Source organism: Lacerta agilis, chromosome 8 (genome assembly GCF_009819535.1).
Source record: "Lacerta agilis isolate rLacAgi1 chromosome 8, rLacAgi1.pri, whole genome shotgun sequence".
NCBI lineage: Eukaryota > Metazoa > Chordata > Lepidosauria > Squamata > Lacertidae > Lacerta > Lacerta agilis.
Genome location: NC_046319.1, coordinates 16,757,997 through 16,776,988, shown reverse-complemented (window position 1 = coordinate 16,776,988; position 18,992 = coordinate 16,757,997). Strand labels below are relative to the sequence as shown.

Below are 18,992 nucleotides of genomic sequence, written 5' to 3'. Positions count from 1 at the left end.
CTTAGATTCACAAAATGTTTAGGGGGGTCTGTGTACCCCCAGGAAAAAAGCAGTGGATAACTCCATACCTTCCAATATTTCTCCAGTGAAAATAGGGGCATCCTAAGGAAAAGCGGGACAATCTGGAATCAAATCAGAAATCAGGGATTCTCTAAATCAGGGAAAATAGAGACGCTTGGAGGGTCTGACAGGGCTACATATGCAGAGTGCATAAAGGCATCAACCAGAGCTCACGTGGGATCCCTTTTTCAGGACATTTTCTTGCCTGGCTCATCATCACGATGTTTGTCGAACGGCGTCAAGAATCGGAGAGGGGGGGGGTTGGGGCGGGGCGGGGCCACGCGGGAGGGAGGCGTGGCCCAGCTTTTAAAAAGCCTTCAAGGCGCTCCAAGAAGTGGATGCTACCTGCGCGCTGCGATGGATCAACCGCTTTGCCGCTCCGTGCTCATCACCGGCGCCAACCGGGGCATCGGCCTGGGCTTGGTCCAGGGGCTCCTGGCTGCCTCCCCCTGCCCAGAAGTCATCATCGCCACCTGCCGGTGCCCTGAAAGCGCTCAGGTAAGGCGGACACGTTTCCCTGCACCTGCACGCACCCAAATCCCCCAAGCCCATCTGGTCCAGGATCCTGATCCCCTAGTGGCCAGCCAGGTAACAGAGTGGTGTAGTGGTTAGAGGCAACGCCGGCAAACTGGGGTTCGGATTCTGCTCCCCGCCCCCGGTCCGGTACCCTGCCGTGAAGATCACTGGGCGACTTTGGACTAGTCACCGTCTCTACCAGATCAGGGCTTTTTTGTGAGGATGAAACAGAGGGCGGGGGGGAGATGAGAACTGCGGAGATCGCCTTGAGTTCCTTGGGAGGAAAGGGAGGGTATAAATAAATATTGAGACCCTCCTCTCTCCTCGCCCCCCCCCCCAAATCCCAGATCTGGAGAGAGCATCCTAAATCACGCTCCTTATGCAGATAGTTTGGGGGGACACCTTACCCTCCCTACAGTAGCGCTATAAGCCCTTCCGAAGATTTCCCCTTTGCTCCAGAATGGGGAGACCCTCAAGTTCCCCCTTTCCAACACATTGCATTCCTGTAGTATGAGAAACCCCCCCCCCCCACAACACACACACTGCTTATATCAGCAGTGGGGTTCTGGGGGGTCTACTATCTGCATTTCCATAGCTGCTAAGGAAAACGACACAGATTCCCCCCCCCCCATAAAATTATTATCGGGCTCTCTAGGATAAGTGAGGTGAACAAAACCAGTTAGTCTTCCAGTGAGTTATATAACGGCTAGATGACCTTCCCAGTTTTATTTAAAATCTCTTCCTTTAACTTTACCCAATGCAGACTTTGCCTGTTGCCATTGCTCTTTCTGAGTGAGATTTAATTGGAATACCGGCAAATTCAGGATTGCGCAGTTAAAGTTGATTATGTCCATACATATGTATTTTTATCTGTACTTCTTCTTTTTTTTTTTTGCTGCTGCCTTTCCAAAGATCAAACCATGTTCAAGGTGGTTTGCAACATGAAAAAAATACATAATTATGACGTAACAGAAGTAGTCACAAACTCGTTAATAAAACATTTAAAAATGCATAACCAAACAGAACAATTTCCACATAAATCACAAGAAGATCTAAAATAAAGATGCAGAAAAAAATAAAATTCCAGCAGCAACATCCCCCCCCAAAAAAAACACAAACACCCCAGACCAAGAGGCTGTTCAGCACCCTCAGCTTTTGTAGCTGGAGTCTGTCCAGGCCCCACTCCCCCAAACTAGGTGGAACAGGCCTGCAAGACAGGGAGAAAATATTCCAGGACTAACAGACAATATAGTCTTTGGCCACTTCCGCCTCAGTTTTTTTTTTATTGGCAGGTCTTGCGCAACAAACCCGCTTCCCCAAAATGTAGGACTTTTTGAGCTAACAAAAGTGGAAAATGCAGGCTATTGCTTGCTTTGAGGCAACATCGTCCAGGCTCCCCAGAAACAAGTGGGTATGAATGCTCATCATGCCAGCGTCATCTAATCTCCCCACAAGCAAATCAGAATGAATCCTTGGTGAACAGATTCCTGGAAGCGCCTGCTTTCATCAACCTAAGCCGGTGTTTCTCAAACTTGGGTCTCCAGCTGTTGTTGGACTACAACTCCCACCATGCCTAGCTAGCAGGACCAGTGGTAAGGGATGATGGGGGCTGTAGTCCAACAACAGCTGGAGACCCAAGTTTGAGAAACACTGATGATCCCAGGAACTGTTTCCTGGCCAGTCCCTCCCAAGTCAGATCTCACCAATTGGGATAATTTCTCTCCAATTTACCCCACTCTACACTCGCTTAGTACACTGAACCCTCTCTGCTATTTTAATCCCTGTTCCCCTGGTTTGGTGAGATCCTTTTTTGCACCTCACTGCTGTCAGATGAGTTCTGTCTATTTTGCTGGGAGGAAAGCACACTCTGTGCATCCTCAGAGGCCCTCTTGTGATTGATCAGTACTTTCCAGTTCCCCGGGCTGCGAATTCCATTGGGAAGAGCTGCCACTCAGTGTGGTAGAACAGTAGCTTCGCTTCCAAAGGTCCCAGGTTCAATAGCTTACATCTCCAGGTGGGGCTGGGAGAGACTCTCAGATTTCCAAACTCAGGAAAAATGACTTGCAGTAGAGAGAAGGACTTGCAAAGTAGATGTTAAGATTGTAATTAGCATTTATTGCCTAGGAGGAAAAGGTGGAATCCAAATAATTATTTAGGGTGGTATTGAACAAAAGTGTTTCACCACAAAGCACAAAGATTTCTGCTTTCATTGACTTGCGTACTGCAATCCCAAAATTTGTTTCCTGGTCAGTCCTTGCCAGCTCGGTGTGTGTGTGTGTGAAGTTGGGATTCTTTTTACCTTGACCTGCCTCACTCCACGCTCTCTTAGTACATTGTACTAAGTGCATCAGTTAGCTAAATATTAAACATACAGTAAAGGTAAAGGACCCCTGACGGCTAAGTTCAGTTGAGGACCTCTCTGGGGTTGTGGCACTCACCTAGATTTACAGGCCAAGGGAGCTCTGCCCCTGGGTCCACAGACAGTTTTTCTGGGTTATGGGGCCATCATGACCAAGCCGCGTCTGGTGCAACGGAACACCGCAACCAGAGCGGTGCACGGAAACGCCGTTTACCTTCCCACCGGAGTGGTACCTATTTATCTACTTGCACTTTTGGGCGTGCTTTTAAACTACTAGGTTGACAGGAGCTGGGACCGAGCAATGGGAGCTCAACCTGTCATGGGGATTTGAACCGCCGACCTTCTGATTGGCAAGCCCAAGAGGCTCAGCGGTTTAGACCACAGCGCCACCCGCGTCCCTAGCTAAATATTAGGGGTGTGCAATTCTCCCTAGGGGGTGGAAAGGCGACAGCCCAGTTAAACCATCCACAGGAGAAGATCGGTCTTGCCTAGGCTGGATGCAAACGAAGATAAAAATTGAGAGGGAGGTGGTTGCAGTCCCTTGCCGCTGCCCCATACAGACATGCAGCATATTGGGGGTCCTGTTGCGTTACGTCAGGATTGCAATACCGTAAGCACCGCCTCTCTCCATATGAACCTGAGATCATCTAAGGCCCTTTTCTGTGTGCCTCTGCCACAAGAGGTGCAGAGGGTGGCAACATGAGAATGGGCCTTTACTGTGGTGGCTCCCTGCTTGTGGAATGCTCTCCCCAGGAAGGCTCACTTGGCACCTTCATTATAAAATGCCCCTCTTCAACCGAGCCTTTGGCTGATTAACACCCAGTGCCCTTTGAAATGTGTTGTAGGTGGGTGGGTGGATTATTGATTCCCCCCTCCCTTGTAGCCCACTGGCTGAGTATTGAGGGGGTCCAGCCTGCCAGCCCAGAAAACCCACCCCCAGGTGAGTCGCCCACTTTGGTTGATTCCCACGAATCTGATGGGAAGCTTTCAGCGTTACTTTCTGCAGGGTTCGATTGGTGCTCTTTTACGACCTTTAATTAACAAGGGTTGCCCATGTTTATGACGTATACAGCAGAACCTTCCTTTTCAAGACAAGCCTCGCCCCAAACCTGGAACAAGACTTTGTACTCTGATAACACTACTCATATTATTTTTCAGATCTTTGCACCTGGGCTCGTTTCACATGCCCGCTTTATGGTTTTGTTTTTCATCCTTTAATTTTTGTTTTGTTTGTTTTTCCCTTTTTGTTCATTGATACTTGCTCAAAAATATACAGAAGTTTGTACCCATTACAAAGTGTACTTTTATAATACGCTGGAATTAAAGCAGCTACTTAATATAACAAAGGGAAAAAGGAAGAAAGAAGCAAAGGGGAAAAAGAGACCGAAAGAGAGAGAAAGCAAAAGAAGAGGAGGAGAGAGGAGATTAAAGAAACATTTTTATTATGTATTTTGTGGTTTTTGTATTGTATTTTTATGTTGTGAAGCGCCCAGGAATCTACGGAAGAAGGGCAGTAAATACATTTAATAAATAAAAGACAAATAATAATACTTTTTGCTATCCTATGGGCGGAGGAAGGCTGGCGAGGGTTGCCATTAAAATGTTGGTCTTGTTCTTTCTTTCTAGGAGCTGCAGAAACTCTGCAAGCAGTACAGCAACATCAGGGTTCTGCCGCTTGGTAAGCGAAAAGTTTCCTCTTCTGCTCTGTGACTGATGGCCCCCATGAAGGTATCTGAAGCTCGGGTCCCCAGTTGCTGGACTACAACTCCCATCATCCCTGACCACTGGCCCTACTAGCTAGGGATGATGGGAGTTGTAGTCCAACAACAGTTTGGAGGGGGCACCCAAGTTTGAGAGACACTGAAAGAAACGGGATTGTATCCAGCGTTAGTCCTGCTCAGAGTAAACCCGTTGGAACTGAAGGACAAGGGGGATGTGACGACTCCCCTATTAGGAAGTACAGTATGGGATTTTCTAATTGAGAGAAAGGTGAATCAGAGGTGGCATGACGGAAATTTACAAAATGGCATGGAGGTAGTGGATAAAGAAATGTTTAGGACAGGTGAAAGGATGTGCTACTTCATGCAGTGCATAGTTTAGCTATGGAACTCACTACCACTGGAGGCAACGATGGCCTGCCACCAACTTGGATGGCTGTAAAGAAGGGCTGGACTGATTCCTGGAAGGTAGGGCTATCAGTGGGCTACTAGCCACGATGGCTGTATTCTTCCTCCACTGTTGGAGTCAGCAATGCTTCTGAATGCCAGTTGCTGGAAATCACAGGTGGCGAGTTAGGCATTTGTGCTTGGGTCCTGTTTGTGGACTTGGGGGCACCTGGTTGGCCACTGTAAGAACAGGATGCTGGACTCGATGATCCCCTGGCCTGATCCAGCAGAGTCTTCTTATGTTCTTAGCATAACTAAGACGGGCCCATTAATTTCCATGCGTCTACTTTGGGTAAAACATTGGTTACAAACAGCCGTAGGAGAAAGGCCATGAATTACACATCAGTTGTGAGCGCAAAGAACAACAACGAAGAGAACACATCCCAATCATTGATTGATTTCCATTCTTGCACACAGACCGGCATGTGAACTGCAGCAAATTCCATTCACCGGCATGTGAACTGCAGAATTCTCTGACATCCCTAGTTGCCAGTCTATGGATAGCCTATGGATCATTGTTCTGGAGCAGTTACTCCTCAACTGCTCTCTCTTCCTCCTCTCAGTGAGAGGGCTTCTGCTTTGCATGCAGAAGTTGACAGGTTCGATCCCCAGGTAGGGCTGGGGATGTCTACTGTCTGAAAATCCCCGGAGAGCTGCTGCCAGTCAATGTAGACAGTATTGGGCTAGCTAGACCAGCAGTCTGACTCTCTGTTATGCAGTATCTTCTCCTGTGTTCTCGAATCCAGACGTGGTTTCCGAAAACAGCATCAAGGAAACGGTCAAGAAGGTGGAAGACATTGTTGGGGAGAAAGGGCTGAACTGCCTGATCAACAACGCCGGCATCAATGTATTCGGCTCTCTGGAAGATGTCACCATGGAAGCCATGCTCACGACCTTCAAGACTAACACTGTTGCCCAGCTAATGCTCTCCAAAGTAAGAACACAGTCGGTAAATCTGGCATCTACAGTGTTTGCCTGGGGCGAACAGCCAGGGACATTTAACCTATGGTAGTTCTTCTGTTTGGTAGCTAAGCTGCCTGTTGCTTAACCTGCATTTATTTCATAAGATTTATATATCGCTAGAGTGTAAAAAAAAAAAAGTTCAAAAGTGCTCAAAGCTGTGTGTGGACCTGTCAGTTTTGCAGTCTTAAGGCTGAGTTAACAGGGAATGGCCTGGGAAGAAAGTAGATTGGGGTCCGCGGGTGGTTTTCTCTAGTAGATAGTCGTAGAAGGAAGGGCTGTAGCTCAGTGGTAAAACATTTGCTTTGTGTGCGGAAGGTCTCTGGTTCAATCCCTACCAGCATCTGCAGGCCAGGCTAGGAAATATTCCCTATCTGAAATCCTGAAGCGCTGCTTCTAGTCAGTGGAGGCAATACTGGTTAGTTGAGTCAATGGTCTGATTTGGTGCAACACAGCCTCCCATATGTCTATGATTGGCAAGAGTTTCTGACTCCCAAGTTGTTCTAAACAATTATTGTATTCCCTCCCCCACCCCCATCTAAACTATGCTCCTAGAATTCCTTATACACGATAGCTCAGATAAAAGTTAGACTTCAGTTCGTAGGTCAACCCAGTGTATCGCTCACATTCGCTTGGCACAGATTTTGTATCTGCCTCCACACCCAGCTGCCGTATCACACACCTGGCTCCCGTAGATGGAGTCTGGGGCTCTAGTAGAGAGGCAGTCAGTCATGGGTGTCTTGGGGACTCCTCATTGCAGCTCTGTTTCACACAGGTGGTCACGAGAAACAGTCAACTGTGAAATTGGCTGCAGTATTTCACTTCAGTGAGAAATCACAACTTTTGAACTTATTTTTCCAAAATCAAGTTTCTAGTCCTTATGTTTAGCTTCCCCCCCCCCCAATAAATTAATATATAGATAGATAAATAAATAAATCAAGTTTCTATTCCTTCGGACCCGGAGGATCTGTTTGCATCTCAGAATTGCCTGAATCTCAGAAGCTGGAAGAGTTTCCAAATAAGATTTCTCAGGGCAAGAGGTGGGAAATGAGAGGATATGCAAATCTGCTTTAACTTGCAGAGTGTATTTCCCCTTTTGTAGGATTTGCTAACTTGCTGAAAGGTTATGTTTTTATTTATTTTAACAAAATGCTAACCGCGTGCTGTTTTTAAAAAATACGTTGCCTGTGCAGACGTCACCTTCCCATTTCCCATTAAAACTAAATAAGTTCCTTTAGGCATTTCTGCCGCTTTTGAAGAAAGCTGCCAAGCAAAGTGCCACCATGGGGTGTCATCGTGCTGCAATTGTCAACATGTCATCCATCTCAGCCTCCATAGCGCTTGCAAAACCCAATGACAATTTCCACGTGATATACCCTTACAGAACTTCGAAGGTGAGTGTTCTTAGTAGGTAATTATATTGCGAGAATGGAGAGGGGGCGGGCGGGGGGAGTGGTGGGAAGAGATGTAAGATAACTTTCAAAGTTATGAGTTGCATCTGATGATACTCCTAACTTGGTGTACACCTGTTGAAGTTAATGGATCTACTCAGCAGTGCTCCAAACCATCAATCCTTAGAATGAATGGGCTCTAACTCAGTGTTGGAGCATCTGCTTTGCATGCAGAAGGTCCCTGGGCTCAATCGCCACCATTTCCAGGAAGAGATGGGACAGATCTTATTAATCTGCAGGAGGCAACTGGACCTATTTCACCTATTGACTGGGAAGAAAATCGGAATATAGCTCTGAAGGTAGCTTTAGATACAGCTTAGGCTCAGTCTATTTGAAGGATTATGCTCTCCCATAAGAACCTGATCAGGCTCTGAGATCTTCAGGGGAGGCCCTTCTCTCTTTCCCACCACCCTCACAGGCACCCTTGGTGGGGATACGGGAGAAGGCCTTCTTGGTGGTGGCTCCCAGACTTTGGAACTCCTTCCCTAGAGAAGCTAGACTGGTTCCCTCCTGGCTTGTCCCTCTGCTGGCAGTTGCTGTGAACCACAGGAGAGGAGAGGGCTCTGGTGTTCAAACCCTGCTTGCGGGTTTTCCACGTACATCTGTTTGGCCACTGTGAGAGAACAGGATACGGGACTCAATGGACCATTGGCCTCATCCAACAGGCTCTTCTTATGTCCTTGATGGGATGGGAACCTAACTGCACAATAAGAAAGGAAGTCGGCAAGGTAGAAGGTAGTGAACCAGGACAGAGAGGTGACTGGGTTTGAACAAGAGAGTATCTCAAATTCCGAAGAGCTAGCATATTACCATAGCTTGATGTCTTCTGCACAGCCAGCAAACGTTGATTTCCAAAAAGTGGTTCCAGTTGATATTATCCCTCTGGTTAGATCTGCGGAGCTGGGTTCCCAACAAACAGATCTAGTTTGACACACACCTTAATCTCCAAAGGGCCATCAAGGTTTTTTTTTTAGCACTTCTTGCACGGAGATGAGATTTTCAGAAGCAAACAAAATAACTCCTCCCGATGCATGCTCAGTGAGTCAGCTACAAACGCCTAACATTCCCTAGCCAGCCAGGGATTCAAATATTAGGTGTTCCCTTGACAGGAATGATATTGTATGAGTTGAGGAAGGTTGCAGCACATCCTCTGCAAATTTAAGAGCTGGAGAAAAATATGTATGACAGAATAGGGGACAAAGAGCTGAGCTCTCTTATCGCCTCTTGACGCAACGTGAGATTTTAGGGTCAGATAGGAATCGCCGGTATTCTTCAGCCTTTTATGGAGGGGCATCACTTCAGACTTTTATTGTAGGTAAATCTCTTGGAATGTGGCAGGACTATCTAACAAAATACCGGTAACTGATAAGGTGGTTACCCTTTTAAAGAAATATTACATGACCGGCCTCCAAGAAACCAGGATAGGCTTGGACCAGACTGACATTAATACGAAGGGGTTTAATTATTGGATAAAACCTGCCCACAAGTTGCTAAAATATGGTCTTGGGGTTTAATCACATGTGTATCTTCTAGGTATGATGCATTATATGATTTGTGCTGTATTTGTGATGTTCTCTTATGGTTTATTATGCTATTGTTATTTATTGTTTGTAAGCTGCTCTGGGATTCATTTGAATGAAAAGCAGTATAGAAATGCAATCCGTCAATCAATCCTGATTATTCAGCAGCTTTTGATTCACTCAGTCACTTTATCCCAATTGTCCTTGCGATAAAGATTGATAGAAGATTGCTGATGTTGATGCAAGGACTTCATTGGGATACCAACATCCAAATTATGATAGTATTTATCTCTAGGAAGAGATCAGTAGTCGCCACTTGAAACTATGCTTTCTTCCTTTGTTTTATTTATATTTTAAATGAAAATACTCTGTCTGACCTTGATAGTTTAGGATAAAAGTCAGAGAGTGAATTGGTTCACATTAGCTGAAATGCCACATAACCTCCTTATAATAATTTATTCTGAGTTCTTTTTAAAAGGTGGTGGACTGCTGCCAACATTAGTCTTACTCAGAGTAGACCCATTCAAATTCATGGGCAGGATTTAAGCTAGCTTCGTTAATTTGGATGTGTCTTATCTGAGCAAAATTTAGCTGTAACTCTATATCAAGATATGTGGGGGGAGTGTTAATGCATAATTGCTATTATTAGAAATTAAAAAATGAATAATTATCACTGGGAACTCCTATGAGTTGCGTCCAATGAAGTTTTACTCAGAAGACTCATTCAGATTAATGAACGTGATGAAGTTAGGTCTATTGACTCCAATGAGTCTGCTTTGAGTAGGACAAGCATTGGCTTTGACCTGATGTTTCGAATTCCTGATATTACTGGTGTGTTGCTTAAAAGTGGTTTATTGTTCAATAATAAAATAATTTTGCGAAAAGAAAAAAAGATGAGTTTTCATAGAATTGTAGAGATCACGAGGGTCATCAGATCCACACCCCCCCCCTGCAATGCAGGAATCTTTTGCCAGACGTGGGGCTCAAACCCACCACCCAGAGGTTGAGAGCCTGGTGTCATCTAACTCTTTCCACTTCTCTCCCTGACCTCCCTCCAAGGCGGCACTAAACATGGTCACGAAGTCCCTTGCTACAGACCTGAAATTGGAAGGGATTCTCTGCATCGCCCTCCATCCAGGCTGGATCCAAACGGATATGGGAGGGACAATGGTCAGTAAAGTCAATCTTTTCTCCCCTCACTCTCGTTTAAGCAAGTTCTTTGCCCACCATGTGTTGTTGTTCCCTCCGTTTTTGAAGTTTGGGGTGGGGTCGGACGAGTGTAGATTCTTTACGTCGCCGTTCCATGAGCTTTTTTGCAAGGTGGCGTGTGCCGAAGACACAAATTCCCTTTCCCTTAAAAAAACTGGAAATCTGGCAGACTTCCATCTACGCAAGATTGGATCCAAAAATTGACTGAATATGTGGAGTTAGATAAAACTTGTCTGAAAAAAATAAAGAATAAACCAAAACAGGTGTTCGTTTCAAAATGGGAAGTCGTTAAAATTTATCTGAAAAAAAATTACAGAAGTTTAAACTCTGTTGAAGCATTTGACTCATTTCAGTAGTAGTATCAAGAATGATGTGAGATCAAAGAAAAACTAAGAATCAGTTAAACCATGATAATAGTTTTTACTGGCAATAAATTATATATAATTGAATTAAGGAGTAGACGGGAGGTCAGGTCTGTAGTCAAAAGACCTCTTTTCTTTTTGTTATAATGCTTTGTGTTTTTTGTTTTGTATTTTACTTCATTTATTATTTCTACTTTTTTGTTCCGTTTTGATGTATGGCTTTTTAAATTGTGCATTAATAATAATAATAATAATATTTTTTTTAAAGGAAAGGGACGGACTGATCAGTGTCCTATGAACACGTAACATTGCCTTGCACTGATCCAGCCCATTTATCCTTCCCATCAATGGAGGCTGATACACTGGGGTGTAGGGGGCACTGCCCCACCAGCTTCAGTCTGCCCTCTGCCAGGTCCCGCCTGCCTACTAACTTACAACCAGTCTAGGGGGTGGCCCTGCCTGCCAGCTTCTTCCTCCATAGTCCCAGTGTTGCCCCTTGTAGAATTCAGTATCGTTGGCTCTAGTGCCACCTACTGTTGGCCTCCCTGCCTTCCGCCCTACCAGTTGCCACTGCCTTCCAGCGCTGTCCTGGCCCCAAAATGGCAACTAGGCATTCTGTTTTGGCGACTCTAACCCTGGTTTAAGGAGCCATTTGGTGCCTAGCTTATATATCTTGAGTTTCTAACACTGGCTACCAATGGACTTCTAACCGAGGGCATTTAGGGCTTTAAAGGTCAGCACCAACACTTTGAATTGTGCCCGGAAACATGCTGTGACCCAATGTGGGTCTTTCGGAACCGGTGTTATGTGTTTTATGTGTGGGTCTCCTTTATTTTATTTTGAAGGACACGGCTGCTATAATAAGCTTTCTCTCTCTCTCTCTCCCCCTCCCTCCCCTTCTCCTCTGTTCTCCTAGGCTCCGTTGAAGGTGCATGATGCCATACCTGCGATCATCTCTCTTTTAGCTCAGCTCAGTGAAAAAGACAATGGTGCTTTCCTGGATTGGCAAGGGAATATTTTGCCCTGGTAGCAGTAGCTCCTAGATTCCATGAACCTGAACCAACATCTTAAATCTGGCTATATACATTTTAACAAGATTGGACTTTGATTTGCTCCCTGGTGTTCCGCCTCACTATGTTTTTAACATACACATAGCAATAGCTGTATTGAATGTGGTCCAAAGTCCACCTCCGTCAATCGTAGCTAGTAGCTGTTGGCGGGCCTCCCACATAGGAAGCTGCCTCGTATCATGTCAGACATTGGTCCATCTAGTTCAGTATTGTCTACACTGACCGGCAGCAGCTCTATAGGGTTTCAGGAATGGGACATTCCCAGCCCTCCCTCTGAGTCAGGCCAGGCTGCATCCATAGCTGGGATAAGTATTCTACCACACAAGCAATCAGAAAACTCTCTCAGCCTATCAAAGCATGGATTACCTCAGCAAGGATCATGCCAATATGATTAGTTGTTTGACAACACCTCCACTCTCTGACAGTTCATCTGCCTAACTGTCAATAATTAACACTTAGCTTACTAATTGAATGATCCCTGCTGTTGTATTCCCAACAAGGTCATGGTGAATAGTGTCCAAGAGGACTCAGATTTATTTGGATACTCAAGGCAGAAAATCCCACTGATGTATTTCCTCTTTCCTGGTAGTAAAAATACAAAAATAAAATAAAATAATTTATTAATTGCTTCCCACGAGGCATCTCAAAGCAATTTACAACATATAGTCCATAAATTCTAGCCAGAGGCCATGACAAACATGTAGCAATAGTATTAATAAAATAATACAGAACACACACCTATAATATAGGCTAACATGCATGAGATAACAGAGGCAAGATAGCAGAGATACCAAAAAAGCTTCAATCTAGCTTGATTTCAGATTAAACCTCCGAATCACCACCACAATTTATAGTGATTTCATCTAACTCATTTTTCCTGATTTAGTTTGCACCCAGTGCACAGAGGGCCACTCTGTGTGCTGAAAAGCTATTGTTGTCCCTCAAAAGAAATGGAACCATTTCTGCCAGGGTGTACCTGCTTGCTTGTGTGAACAAAGGTTTCAGAAAGTGATATTGGGTCTATATAAAGGGCAGGCTAACAGATAATGAATGATGTCTTCCATCGGAGGTTGACCACAAATACAAAGTCTGTCTGTGTACAGGACCTTGTAGCAGCCATCCAAAACTGCAATGGGAATCACTTGGAAATGCAGCTCAATAAATACATTTCTTAAGGAAACTAGTGAGAGTCTGGTCAGATAACTATCTCTAAAATGCTCTGTTCTCAAGAGCAGATGCCAAGGGGGAAATCTGGTGTTTCTAATTACCGTAGTTGCGGGTCCCTTCTGGATTCTATGCGGAAGTGCCAATCCCGTAGCTGACACTTACTCAAAGTCAATGCAGAGCTCAGTTCTGGAAAATAACAATAGTCTGAAACATCTTGACAAGCTGCTTTACAGAGTTGCTTATCACTCAATTCCATATTGCACAGCAGGGGGGGGGGGAAATGATTGGCATGGTAGCAATTATTTTAATATACATTAACTAAGCACAGTCCGCTCTTGCCTTAATTGTTGGCCACCTGGATTCTGTATGAAGAAGAGATGCTGATATTCCTGATGGTAGAGTGTATTCTGCATGGTATCCAAAATTTAAATGGAGTTTGAATCAGAGCACCAGATCTCAACACCACAGAGCATTTGAGTAAGCACTTTACTACCGAATACCTTTTGGGTTCAATCAGCTGCCCTCCCTTTATGTAATAAAACTTCATCAATGCCCCCATAGTTTGCTTTGCGTTGACTTTCACTGCCTCCATATGCCACTTCCAAGAGAGGGTTTCACTAAATACACCCTGATATCTAAATGAGGAAGCTTGTTCTAGAGCTTGCTGTTCTTAGTATAGTTCCTTATCATATGGTTCCGAGTGAAGCATTGGTCAATGGTACTGTGTCCTCCTCTGACCCCTGCTTGTTCTTCATGAATAATAATGTAACTTTGCAACAAATGTGATAATTTTTGAAAGAGATACACCATGCACATAGCTTTGGTGAGATATCTAACAATCTAATTGACTAATAGTTTTGTGGGTTATTCCTATCCCCTTTCTTATAAATTGGGGAAATGATACTCATACCATCCAGAGGGCATTTGGCCTGTGTTGTTTTACTGGTAAATAAGCCAGCCAGGCTAGGCATCCACCATTCTATGTATTCTTTATAGAGCAGGCAGAAGCACATCTTCTCCAGGAGGTTTATTTGATTTCAGGCAGGAAATAAGGACCTTTATCTCATTACAGGAGACTGGCTGCTATTCAGGTCGATTAGCGAAATCCTTACACACTGTTAGTGCATGTGATTGACCAGACTGACCACTGAAAATATTGCAAAAACATTTAACCCAATTGGAGGCGGGGATTGAACCTTCCTCTGATGATCTCCCACTAATGCACTGTTATTGTGTCAATGACATATTGCGGAAGACACTCTGGAGTAAAGGGAAAACAAACCCAGTCTGGAGAGGCCCTTAATCAGCCCGTCCAAGATTTCCTTTAATCCGGGGAGGTGCTGGACGATTTCAAGTTAATTCTTCATAAACAACTTTAGTAACAAAGCAACAAGACAACCACAACTTCATACAGTGGTGCTGTTTGGTAATTATATGGTTGCCATATTTAAAAAAGTAAGAACCAGGAAAACCCGAAAGTTCATCAGGACGAAACGCTGCCTTTCAGAAATTCCGCCCAGACGTCAATTCCGCCATTGAAATTCCGGTAGTGTCCAGGAAAATCTGGACGTATGGCAGCCCTAGTTTGTGGAGTTAATGGTCTGGGGAGTGTGATCTTTCAATGGGATTCCTTCAAAGCATTGCAAGCAGCCAGCTCTGCCATTTAGCATGCATGCGTGCACACACAAACCTTTCTGCTGAGTGGAGCCCTGGACCTCTTCCCATTAAGTCCACCTTATATTATGAGTCACACCGTTCATCAATCTAGCCATGAGATGGGGAACCTGTGTGACCCTCCAGACGTTGATGGACTCCAGTTCCCATCACTTCCAGCCAGCACAGCCAATGGAATCAGGGATGGTGGGTCGGTGTTGGAGTCTAGCAACATATTCTGGAGGATTCCGACTGGCAATACCTCTCCTGCTCCTGAGCTGCGTTCCTGCCTGGTTGCCAGGGCGGGGATAAGCTCGCTGCGTTGCTATCCCACGGACTACCGCCAGAGGGGAGCAGCGGCAAATGGGGAAAGAAATGTAGGAACTTTTATCGCGCCGGAACTTCCGGATGACCGGGAGGGACCGAGCTGCTCTGCCGGAAGTTACCCGTTCAAACAACCACCCCCCCCCCCAAATCGTCGTGAACGGGATGGTAAGCCCTTGTGGATGGTAAGTTAATATCGATGAGCAGCGCTTCTTCTCTCCCTGCACCCGAAAGTAGGGCAGATTGACTTTGACAGAAGCCGTGTATTCATTTTGGAGGCTACATTAGTGCGTTATTTATTGTAAGAGTGTTAATAAGAGTGGCTGTTAATACTGTATATACGGGAAAGCTTTAATAGGCGGGAAGAGGCTGAGTTGGGGTCCTATCTTATTAAGGGGTCGCCAGTGATAGGTGGTTTATGGTAGCCTACGGTAGGGAGGGTATAATTCTGGGGGGATTGACTGGGCAGTAGGGGCTCACCATGAGGAATGATGTTTCTGGGTGCGTGTCTGTGTAGTAGTAGTAGTAGTAGTAGTAGTATTGATTGATTGATTGATTGATTGATTGATTTATACCCTGCCAATCTGGCTAGGTTTCCCCAGCCACTCTGGGCGGCTCCCAACAGAATATTAAAAACACGATAAAGCATCAAACATTAAAAACTTCTCTAAACAGGGCTGCCTTTAGATGTCTTCTAAAAGTCAGTTACAGGTGGGTAGCTGTGTTGGTCTGCCATAGTCGAAACAAAATAGGAAACAAAATAGGAAATTCTTTCCAGTAGCACCTTAGAGACCAACTGAGTTGGTCTCTAGGGTGCTACTGGAAAGAATTTCCTATTTTGTTTCCTATTTTGTTTCTAAAAGTCAGACATTGTTTATTTCCTTGACATCAGAAGGGAGGGCGTTGCACACGGCGGGCGCCACTACCGAGAAGGCCCTCTACCTGGTTCCCTTGTAACCTCACTTCTCACATAAAACATCAGACATTAAAAACTTCCCTAAACATATGACCTTTAACACATCTGCATAGGGAGGCTCCTTACACATCTCCCAAAAAAAGAAGGCAGAGAATGATATGTGTATCAAAATCCGCCTGTTAATTTTGAAAACAAGTGCTGAAATTTACACATACATCGCAGTGGGTTGGGGAAGATTTTGGCTCCGTAACCTGCATTCCTGCCTACTCGGTATATTGTTCAGGTGCTTAACTTTTAACTTGGGACACAGGAAGTTGCTTTGTGCACAGTCGGTTCATTGTGCCATCCAGTCTACACCGGCGGGCAGCCAAAAAGCCCTGGATTTCAAACGGGCACTGCTCCATCTCTTTCTAAAGATGGCAGGCATGCAAAGAAGGTACTCCGTCACTGAGCTACAGCCCATGATTTCTGATGGCGTGTGGTTACGGGCACTGTATTTGGGGAAGGAGGGAACGCAGTCCTATAACATTTAAAGGTTGTTTTTCCCTAAAAAAATAAATCTTCATTTCTGCTAGAGTGGTCCTCCAGTATGCTGCTACCACGACTTACGTCTCAGATAGCGAGGGCCTCTCGATTTGCAGGTAAGCGCAGCCGTTCTTTGGGAACATCGAGTAGATGCCATGCACCAGGTCAGACTGTTTGCCCATCCAGATTAGTATTGTCTACCCTGGCTGGCAGAGGCTCTCCAGGGATTCGGACAGACATCAATTGCTGCCTGATCCTTTAAAATTGTTGGGACCTTCTGCATATGAAGAACTGCTCAATGGCAAAACTGAGTTACTCTCCAGCAGAGTTTTCTTGTGTGTATGATTTTTAGATATACTGTACTATGAACTTTAGTGTAGGAAACCTTTTTCTGTGGGGGTCGGGAGTAATTCCAGCAAAACTCTTCCGTTTCATACAAGCTGGGGTGCAACTTGGACTACTTTGTTCTTCCTTCGAAGAGTGGGATAGGATTTGTACTTTTTAATAGTATTGTTGGGTGAGCACTTTAGGAATTTTGTGTGTTTGTGTAAAGCAGGAAATAAATGCTGCTAATAATAATAGTAAAATCCAGGATCGTGTAATACAGAGAATAGATTTTCTATAGCTGGGGTCACTAGGATAGAGAGGCGGCTGGGTACCCACCGCATTCCAGGGTACCCATCTGTGGTTGTGTGCTGGCTCATGTACACTGAATTGTACATGATCTCTCAGTCATAGCTTCATTATACACACAGCCTGTCATTATGCAAGCCATTTTGTTTCCATGTGGGCATTAAACCAGCCTTTCCCTAACTTTATGTCCTTCAGATATTAGACTCCAACTCCCATCATCCCCAGCTAGCACTGCCAATAGTCAGAGATGATGGGAGTTGGAGTCCAAAACTTCTGGAGTTGGTTAGGTTGAACCCGGTCACTGTGCACTTTTTGTGACATGAAATGTTCCCTGCAGAATTTGTTTTATTTAATCATTTTTCTTTATTTAATTTATTAACAAACTTGCTTGTAAGAAAACCTCAAAGCGGTTTACAAAAACATAACATGAAATGTCAAAATTAGTGATTTAAAATGGTTTTAAAAAGGCGTTTAAAAGCATTCGAAAGATTATTGAAATAGTAGCTCATGCGCTGTTTTTCTTTAATAAATAATGAACGTTCACATACTTGCAAACCGTGCTTCCACACAGAACGCTTTTTGTCGAGATCGGCCATCTCGCTTCCGGTTCCTAGACTTGCCGCTTCCGCAAATTACAGCACATTTCCCTCAAACAGAAATGGAGCCCAACCCCAGCAGTGGTACGCGTTGGACCCTGAGCTGGAAGAAATCCTGGTGCCAAGGAAGATGTCGATCTCCCCCCTTGAAAGCTGGTTGACAGTCCAGTATGTCCTCCCTAAAGGTGGAGGCGCCATCAATGTTTATGAGAAGCTAGGCTATGAACCCAACCATCAGTATGACCTCCCCGCATCTTCCTGGGGTGCAGAGGCTGAAGATGACAATGAAGAGGGGGGAAGCGAGCTGAACCGGGGCAAAATGGAATGCAAGAACGTTTTGAAGATCCGGAGAAGGAAGATGAACAGACACAAGTATAGGAAGCTGATGAAGCGGACAAAGTTTTTGCGGAAGAAGGTCAGGGAAGGTCGGCGCCGGAGGAAACAAGTGAGTGTGGAAAGGGACGATTCTGGGAACTGGTGCTGGCATAGTCTGTTTAGCTCAGGGATGGGGAGCGTCAGACCTGGGTGCTGAAACGTGGCCCTCCAGGCATCTTTCTCTAGTGCTTTCACTAGGCTGCACCTCCTCTCTCTATGCCGCACCTCGTACATGCCCTGCTTCTTGCCCTGGAGTGTTTTTGCCTGGCCGGAATACATCCTCGAACTCTGATACAGCCTGTCGCTTATCTGGATGGAAGATAGAAAGGTTTGCATGTGTGTATAGGAACTAGGCTGCAGAATGAAGGCAAAATTCACATTTGTTGCTATACCCACTTTTGCTTCTGGCCCTGCCCAATACTGGCATGTGGCCCTTGGAAGGCTGCCCAGAGGGGAATGTGGCCCTTGGCCTGAATTCGTTCACACCTAACCACTTCCTGATTGCGCCCAGTCCCATAGTTGAGCATTATCATAGAATCCTAGAATTGTAGAGTTGGAAAGGACCACAAGGATCAGTTGGTCTAACCCCCTGCAATGCAGGAATCTTTTGCCCAACTTGGGTCTCGAACCCATGACCCTGAGATTAAGAGTCTCATGCTCTAGCCACCAAGGTATTTCCCACTATAGTGCAAATAGATGTGTCAGAAGTGGGATATGAACCTATGCCTCTTAATGTTCCTGTGTGATACTGGTTCTTCACACCATACCTCATTATCCAGTTGTCAATTTCCTATAGACCTTCTATTTCAGTTTTGATGCCCATTCATTATTTTCTTGACCCACACATAATTCTGCAATTCCTAGTTCTGCACATTAATGGACTGCATCACTGCCATCCAGGACTTGCTGCTCCAAAGTACACAATATCCTAGGGGAGATGTCACTAGATCTTGGTTTTTTATATCTTTATAGAAAAGGTTTGAACGAGATCTGGAACGCATCTGGAGGAGAGCCGGACTGAAGAAGGCTCCTGAGGGATGGAAGGCACCCAAGATATATCTCAAGAATGTGAAGTCTGATTGACGTCACCATGAACTTTTTTTTTTTAATTAAACAATATTTAAAGCAGAA

At 45.0% G+C, this 18,992-nt stretch overlaps 2 protein-coding genes across 3 annotated transcripts; both read left to right on the top strand.

Annotated features, from left to right (window-relative positions):
• The first annotated feature begins 410 nt into the window (after positions 1-410).
• On the top strand, positions 411-12,859 carry LOC117050625 (C-factor-like). Its single transcript, XM_033156331.1, has 6 exons — positions 411-558; positions 4,562-4,613; positions 5,847-6,034; positions 7,299-7,454; positions 10,091-10,201; positions 11,519-12,859. The coding sequence occupies exons 1-6, from the start codon at positions 418-420 to the stop codon at positions 11,630-11,632; spliced, it is 762 nt and encodes a 253-aa protein (XP_033012222.1). The 5' UTR covers positions 411-417; the 3' UTR covers positions 11,633-12,859.
• Positions 12,860-14,959: 2,100 nt separating this feature from the next.
• AURKAIP1 (aurora kinase A interacting protein 1) lies at positions 14,960-18,992 on the top strand. Of its 2 annotated transcripts, none has more exons than XM_033156329.1 (4): positions 14,960-15,001; positions 16,308-16,373; positions 17,462-17,931; positions 18,834-18,992. In XM_033156329.1, the coding sequence occupies exons 2-4, from the start codon at positions 16,322-16,324 to the stop codon at positions 18,942-18,944; spliced, it is 633 nt and encodes a 210-aa protein (XP_033012220.1). In that variant the 5' UTR covers positions 14,960-15,001; positions 16,308-16,321; the 3' UTR covers positions 18,945-18,992. The 2 variants fall into 2 exon arrangements, with proteins under 2 accessions (XP_033012220.1, XP_033012221.1); XM_033156330.1 differs by having other exon boundaries at positions 14,981-15,117.

Excerpts from the sequence above, each read along its gene's own strand:
- LOC117050625 (XM_033156331.1), top strand. The coding sequence starts at position 418 with ATGGATCAACCGCTTTGCCGCTCCGTGCTCATCACCGGCGCCAACCGG. Across the intron at positions 6,035-7,298 it reads CCCAGCTAATGCTCTCCAAA|GCATTTCTGCCGCTTTTGAA; the intron begins GTAAGAACACAG and ends AAGTTCCTTTAG. Across the intron at positions 7,455-10,090 it reads ACCCTTACAGAACTTCGAAG|GCGGCACTAAACATGGTCAC; the intron begins GTGAGTGTTCTT and ends CCTCCCTCCAAG.
- AURKAIP1 (XM_033156329.1), top strand. The coding sequence starts at position 16,322 with ATGCTGCTACCACGACTTACGTCTCAGATAGCGAGGGCCTCTCGATTT. Across the intron at positions 16,374-17,461 it reads GAGGGCCTCTCGATTTGCAG|AACGCTTTTTGTCGAGATCG; the intron begins GTAAGCGCAGCC and ends GCTTCCACACAG. Across the intron at positions 17,932-18,833 it reads GTCGGCGCCGGAGGAAACAA|AAAAGGTTTGAACGAGATCT; the intron begins GTGAGTGTGGAA and ends ATATCTTTATAG.